The sequence below is a fragment of the Bison bison genome, unplaced genomic scaffold (assembly GCF_000754665.1).
Source record: "Bison bison bison isolate TAMUID 2011002044 unplaced genomic scaffold, Bison_UMD1.0 scf7180017864376, whole genome shotgun sequence".
NCBI classification, from domain to species: Eukaryota; Metazoa; Chordata; class Mammalia; order Artiodactyla; family Bovidae; genus Bison; species Bison bison.
Window position 1 is genome coordinate 74469 of NW_011494948.1, and position 7923 is coordinate 82391.

Here is a 7923-nt window from a genome sequence, read left to right on the forward strand (position 1 = left end):
CTCTTTTCCTGGGTGTTAAATTCATTTAAATTAAAATGAGTTACAATTCTTAACTTTATAATTTGTGTGTTTTAATTGCAAGATGGTGGTGGCAGTCATCGGAAGTTAATGGTAAACCTGAGCCCCACAAAAGACAAAGACTTCTTGCTGCATGCCAACAGTAAGGAGCACTCTGTGGAGGTAACAGAAACATGCACCTAATTGTCATGATTGACTCTACTCATCTGTGCAGATTTGGGGGTTGGCGGTACTTCGAAGAAGTTTTGTTTGTAATATTGTAAATAAAACAAAATCAGTTACAATTAATACCTTGCTTCTGAAATAGGGAAGGGAGTAAAATTGGCATGTGTAGCCTTCCTACTGAAAGTCTGGTCTCTGCCAGCAGTGCAGCATTACCTGGGAGCTTGTTAGAAATGTAGACTTTCAGACTCCCTCACAACTGAATCAAAATAAGCATTTTAACAAATCTCCAGGAGACTCATAGGTACTCCTGGGTACATAGGTACTCATAGATACATAGACTCATTAAAGTTTGAGAAGCACTGCTGAATAGAATGATATAAAATCCTTTCTATTTGGCTGTAGGAACTGCTGTTTTCTTCCAGGCAGTATTTCCTTGTAAAATATCATTATCTTGGGCAACTGAAAAGTCATTTTATAGTCTGAAACTGCTAAAGGGGTGGGTTCATAAACATTTCCATATGCCAAGATATAGAGATAGCATAACAACCTACATTCTAATCACAGGATTCACTTCCCTGTCTTCCTCAGTTAGTAAATAGAACTGTTATGTTGGTCATGATAAGTGAACAATGAAAAGAAATAGAGGAAAACAATAGAATGGACAAGACTAGAGATCTCTTCAAGAAAATTAGAGATACCAAGGGAACATTTCATGCAAAGATGGACACAATAAAAGACAGAAAAGGTATGGGCCTAACAGAAGCAGAAGATACTAAGAAGAGGCAGCAAGAATACATAGAAGAATTGTACAAAAAAAAGATCTTAACGACCCAGATAACCACAATGGCGTGATTACTCACCTACAGCCAGACATCCTGGAGTATGAAGTCAAGCAGGCCTTAGGAAGCATCACTACAAACAAAGCCAGTGGAGGTGATAGGATTCCAGCAGAGCTATTTAAAATCCTAAAAGATGATGCTGTGAAAGTGCTGCACTCAATATGCCAGCAAATTTGGAAAACTCAAAAAGTGGCCATAGGACTGGAAAAGGTCAGTTTTCATTCCAATCCCAAAGAAGGGCCCTGCCAAAGAATGTTCAAACTATTGCACAATTGTGCTTGTTTCACATGCCAGCAAGGTAATGCTCAACAATATGTGAACTGAGAACTTGAAGATGTACAAGCTGGATTTGGAAAAGGCAGAGGAACCAGAGATCAAATTGCCAACATCTGTTGGATCATATAAAAAGCAAGGGGATGCCAGGAAAACACCATCTTTTGCCTTCATTGACTAGGCTAAAGCCTTTGACTCTGTGGATCATAACAAACTGTGGAGTATTCTTAAAGAGATGGGAATACCAGACCACCTGACCTGCCTCCTGAGAAACCTGTATGCAGGTCAAGAAGCAACAGTTAGAACCAGCCATGGAACAATGGACTGGTTCAAACTAAGGAAAGAAGTACATCAAGGCTCTATATTGTCACCCTGCTTATTTAACTTATATGCAGAGTACATCATGTGAAATGCTGGGCTGAATGAAGCACAGGATGGAATCAAGATTGCCAGGAGAAATATCAATAACCTCAGACATGCAGATGACAACCACCCTAATGGCAGAAAGCAAAGAGGAACTAAACAGCCTCTCGAGGAAGGTTAAAGAGAAGAGTGAAAAAGCTGGCTTAAAACTCAACATTCAAAAAACTAAGATCATGGTATTGGTCCCATGACTTCATGGCAAATTGATGGGGATAAAATGAAAACAGTGACAGACTTATCTTCTTGGGCTCCAAAATCACTGTAGATGGTGATTGCAGCTATGAAATTAAATGACACTTGTACCTTGGAAGAAAAGCTATGACAAACCCAGACAGTCTGTTAAAAAAAAGAAACATCACTTTGCCTACAAAGGTCCATATAGCCAAAGCTAAGGCCTTTCCATTAGTCATGTACAGATGGGAGAGTTGGACCATAAAGAAGGCTGAACACAAAAGAATTGATGCTTTCGAACTGTGGTGCTGGAGAAGACTCTTGAGAGTTCCTTGGACAACAAGGTGATCAAATCAGTCAATCCTAAAGGATATCAACTCTGAATATTCATTAGAAGAATTGATGCTGAAGCTGAAGCTCTAATACTTTGGTCATCTGATTTGAAGAGCCGATACCCTGGGAAAGACCTTGATGCCAGAAAAGATAGAGGGCAGGAGAAGAAGGGGACAACAGAGGGTAAAATGGATAGCATCACTGACTCAATGGACATGAGTCTGAGCAAACTCAGGGAGATAGTGAAGGACAGGGAAGCCTGGCGTGCTGCAGTTCATTAAATCACAGAGTTGGACACGACTTGGTGACTGAACAACAACAGCAGTATAGCCATGCAAGGTACTAATGTAAACTCTGGATGCATCTCCCTTAACAAAACATTTCTAAGTTTATATAACAGTGTTTGGCATATATAATTACTCAACAATACAAGCTGACTCCTAATGAGCTTTATTATATATACCAAGTTGTGTGCTAAAGGTTAAGTACTGTCTTATTTAATTCTCACAGTAATTCTCTCTTATGAAGTCATTGTATTGGTCAGATACACTGTGTAATGAACCACTTGATAACTTAAAATAATACTCATTTATATCACTCACATATCTATGGGTAAGTTAGGGGTTGAACTAGAAAACTGGCTGCAATAAAAACTTGAGACTTGAAACATAAAGCAAAGTGTCTAGTTCTCAGAGATACCACATGGCAAAAAGAGAAGTATGAATCCAGAACTACTGCATGAAGATCCACTTATTCTAAGCCATTATGTCTCTCAAAATATACTATCAGTGAATCAAATCAAATTCCCCTACTTGGGCCCTCTGCTTACTTCCTCCCCACTTCCTATCCCCTATCCAGTAAGCAGGCTTGCTAGAAATATCAAGTTATGAATAATTATTCTGTTTTAGTTTTCAACACAGGGATGTAAAGTTGACTCTGAACTTCCCACTCACATATTGGTTACTTTCTCTCTTGTTTTCCTCAGCTACAAAAATGTGAAAACCAGTTGCCAGAACAAACCTTCTTTGTCCTTCATGAGACGTCCTCCCAGTGTGTTTCATTTGAATGTAAGAGCAATCCTGGAGTGTTTCTAGGAGTAAAGGATAACCAACTAGCTCTAATTAAAAGAGGGGAACACCCTGAGGATTCAAATTCACAGAATATCACGTTTAAGCTCTCAAACTTAATGTGATGGAAAGCTGCAGATCTTGGGTTGAGTAGCCCAAATAGCTACCACTGCAAAAAAGATGAGATATAAAGAGACAGAGGCACTAATAAAAAGACAACTCGAAGCTATACAGATTGACCATTTCACAACCAGAGTAAAACATCAAGACTGTTTATAAATACTCAAAATTTCAGATGCCTAAATGGCTAAGCAGGTAATATGAATATGTGAAAAGGCAAGAATAATTTTAAAATTAAGAAAATTAAATCTAGTATTTAAAAGTGAATAATTTCATCTCTCATTTTTAAAATTCCAATTTTTATAGATTGCATTAACTTTAAGTAAGGCATTCTTACATTAGAAAGTAAAATAAATTTTATTTCAGACATAAAACTGAAATTATTAGGAATATCTAACAAACTAGAATTTTTTTTTGAAGCATTGAGCCACAACATATGTTCAGGCATCCAAGTACCATGGACTGCAAGTGCTATGGAAGGGCCAGGAGTCCTCAGCCTACTAGAGCTTACATGGGACACAGGATTAATATTACAATTTCAATAACTGGCTATCCCTCATATGTCCTTCTGACCCTGACTTTCAGGAACCCATGACTTTTGATATATTCATCACCTTAAACAAAATTTTTTCTAATCCTTTCTTCTCACATGCACAATTCCTTTTATTGTCTGATTTTCCAATGACCCTGCTTACTATGGAATGTGTGACTTGTTCCTTCCTCTTTTCTTTTGACCAACTGTGTCCTTTTGTACTCCCTGACCTCACTTCTACATCACCTGATCTCTCATGCCAATATGTTTACTCTGCTTTTTCTACCTGATGCTGTAGAATTTTACATAAACCTATTGGTGGCAATATTTTTCATTAAACATCTTTGTGTTTTATTGTTACTAAGGTACTAAAGTTTATAGTCAATCATATAATAACATTTCTCAACTACTAGTTTTTGCTTATTTTAAAACCTTTGCAATTTCTACTGTAATTTTTCATAGGTGTAATACTGACAATAAATGATAAACATAATGACAAAATACTTACAAAATAAGACTTTTTCTGAAAGTGTAGGCTTTTTAAGTTATTGAGATATATTGACTATAACTGCTGGTGCAACATAAAAGAGGCTGGGAATTACTATATGAGGGCAAAAACTTATAGAACAATATATCTTTGTTTCATTACTTTGTCAATAATTTAACTATAAAAACAACAATAAAAACAGAATCTATATCATTCCCTCTGAAAAACACTAAATGTTGATGATGTGTATCTGTATAATATACTTAAAATGATTACTATTAAGTAACCAAATATATCCATTACATTGTTCATATTCTTAAATAAACTGTGTTTTTCAAAAGCATATGAGACCAGAGTGATTTTGTCATAAAATGACTCAATATTGTGAAATTCTTAAGTGAAAGTACACATACCCTAATCCGTCAATGCTAGTAAGTGGAGGAAGTTATTTCTCTAATATTTTTGGTGATTCAAAATTAAGTAAAATTTTCCAGAGAAGAGGTTGTGTCTTTTTCATTTTTGCACTCCCAGTGCCCATCATGGTGGCCAGCACAAAGTAGGTATTCAGTGACTTAAACCCAAGATCAAACAGCCAACACATACTTGCATTATAATTTTAACCTAAGACTTCCAACCTGGTTTTCTTATTTTACATGATTAATTTTCCTTTAAAAAACACTTTCTGTCATCGCTATAGTCAGTGTTATTTGATTAAAATATTCAAATGTATGGTGGTTTTTGTCACTTAGATGCCTGTGTTTTGATGGTGGATAAAAGCAATGCCAAAGAATGCTCAAACTACCGCACAATTGCACTCATCTCACATGCTAGCAAAGTAATGCTCAAAATTCTCCAAGCCAGGCTTCAACAGTACGTGAACTGTGAACTTTCAGATGTTCAAGCTGGTTTTAGAAAAGGCAGACATCAATTGCCAACATCTGCTGGATCATGGAAAAAGCAAGAGAGCTCCAGAAAAACATCTATTTCTGCTTTATTGACTATGCCAAAGCCTTTGACTGTGTGGATCACAAGAAACTGGAAAATTCTGAAAGAGATGGGAATACCAGACCACCTAACCTGCCTCTTGAGAAACTTGTATGCAGGTCAGGAAGCAACAGTTAGAACTGGACATGGAACAACAGACTGGTTCCAAATAGGAAAAGGAGTACGTCAAAGCTGTATATTGTCACCCTGCTTATTTAACTTCTATGCAGAATACATCATGAGAAACGCTGGGCTGGATGAAACACAAGCTGGAATCATGATTGCCAGGAGAACTATCAATAATCTCAGATATGCAGATGACACCACCCTTATGGCAGAAAGTGAAGAAGAACTAATGAACCTCTTGATAAAAGTGAAAGAGGAGAGTGGAAAAAGTTGGCTTAAAACTCAACATTCAAAAAACTAAGATCATGGAATCTGGTCCCATCACTTCATGGCAAATAGATGGGGAAACAGTGACAGAATTTATTTTCTTGGGCTCCAAAATTACTGCAGATGCAGCCATGAAATTAAAGATGCTTGCTCCTTGAAAGAAAAGCCATGATCAACCTAGACAGCATGTTAAAAAGCACAGACATTACTTTATCAACAAAGGTCCGTCTAGTCAAAGCTTTGGTTTTTCCAGTAGTCTTGTATGGATGTGAGAGTTAGACTATAAAGAAAGCTGAGTGCTGAAGAACTGATGCTTTTGAACTGTGGTATTGGAGAAGACTCTTGAGAGTTCCTTGGACTGCAAGGACATCCAACCAGTCCATCCTAAAGAAAATCAGTCCTGGGTGTTCATTGGAAGGACTGATGCTGAAGCTGAAACTCCAATACTTTGGCCACTTGATGTGAAGAACTGACTCATTTGAAAAGACCCTGATGCTAGGAAAGATTGAAGGCAGGAGGAGAAGGGGACGACAGAGGATGAGATGGTTGGATGGCATCACTGACTCAATGGACATGAGTTTGAGTAGATTCCAGGAGTTGGTGACGGACAGGGATGCCTGGTGTGCTGTAGTCCATGGGGTCGCAAAGAGTTGGACATGACTGAGCAACTAAACTGTACTGAACTGAAGAAGGCAAAAGAACTGTGCTCCAAAAACTGTAAGATGCTGATGAAATAAATCAAAGAAGACACAAACAGATGGAAAGATATACCAATTTCTTGGAATGGAAGAATATTTTATAATTATATATTTGTTACATTTTACAATATAAACAAATATCAAATCATTATAAAGCACACTTAGAACTAATATAATGTTATGTCAATTATATCTCATTTTAAAAAGATTCCAGTAGATTAAACTCTTTGCAACAGTAACCATCTGTCATATAAGTGCCTTTGTTCCTAGAAAGAATTAAGTTACATGATATTGATGATTTAACACAACTCCATCACCAGTTCAGAACCACTCGACTGATGCTCAGCAATTTATCTTTTCAGATTAAAGTTTGGAACTCATACACATTTAACATTTAGCATTAGTCACCTTTGTTTTTTCATATTAAACTTTAACAGGTGTTGGCTCACTTTGGCCAAACCTGCTAGTCTTCTAAGGATGCCTCTCTCCTGCAGACTCCTTATTGCTCCTCTACCTGAAACATTCATTCCTACCAGTCTATTTTTTCACATCTGATATATCTTCTTGATTCTTTTCTATCAATGTCTTTCCCATGCTTCCTTCAAAATCCAGTTGTCTCCATCATCTTATTATCTTTTCAAGATTTATGGATGACTCTGACTGTAGTGACAAAGTTGACTGTATTCTGCCTAGCAATGTATGTATGCATAATTTATCTTCCATAAAGGGGTGTAATACCATGAGGACATGTTCTTTTTTCTTTTAATCTTCCTTCTAGGACACACAGTGATCTATAACTAGGACAAGTTAATTTTATTCTGTTCTTATTTGTATCTTCATTTCAGGATTATAGCAAACTTTTGTCAGAACACATCTTTCAGAGAATATGCCAAACTTCTTTGTCCTATGTCATTCTCTTCTCAAACATCTGTTAATCACTTTGCCAACAAAGATCCATATAGTCAAACCTATTGTTTTTCCAGTAGTCATGTATGGAAGTGAGAGTTGGACCATGAAGAAGGCTGAGTGCCAAAGAATTGATGCTTTCTAACTGTGGTGCTGGAGAAGACTCTTGAGAGTCCCTTGGACTGCAAGGAGATCAAACCAGTCAATCCTAAAGGAAATCAACCCCGAGTAATCATTGGAAGGACTGATGCTGAAGCTGAAGCTCCAATACTTTGGCCACCTGACTTGAAGAGCCAACTCAGTGGAAAAGACCGTGATGCTAGGAAAGATTGAGGGCAAAAAGAGAAGTGGGTAACAGAGGATGAGATGGTTGGATGGCATCATCAACTCAATGGATATGAGTCTGATCTAACTGCAGGAGGTAGTGAAGGACAGGGAAGCCTGGTGTGCTATAGTCCATGGGGTCACAAAGAGTTGGACAGGACTGCATGATGGAACAACAAATTAATTCTTT

General features: G+C 37.3%; 1 protein-coding gene across 1 annotated transcript in view; it reads left to right on the top strand.

The window, feature by feature from the left end:
* IL33 (interleukin 33) overlaps window positions 1–4771 on the top strand; it is a 34205-nt gene extending 29434 nt beyond the window's left edge. The window contains exons 7-8 of the mRNA XM_010857096.1: window positions 79–180; window positions 3208–4771. Coding sequence (XP_010855398.1) covers window positions 79–180; window positions 3208–3414 — 309 coding nt within the window. The 3' untranslated portion in view covers window positions 3415–4771. The remainder of the gene's footprint in view (window positions 1–78; window positions 181–3207) is intronic.
* The last annotated feature ends 3152 nt before the right edge of the window (window positions 4772–7923 follow it).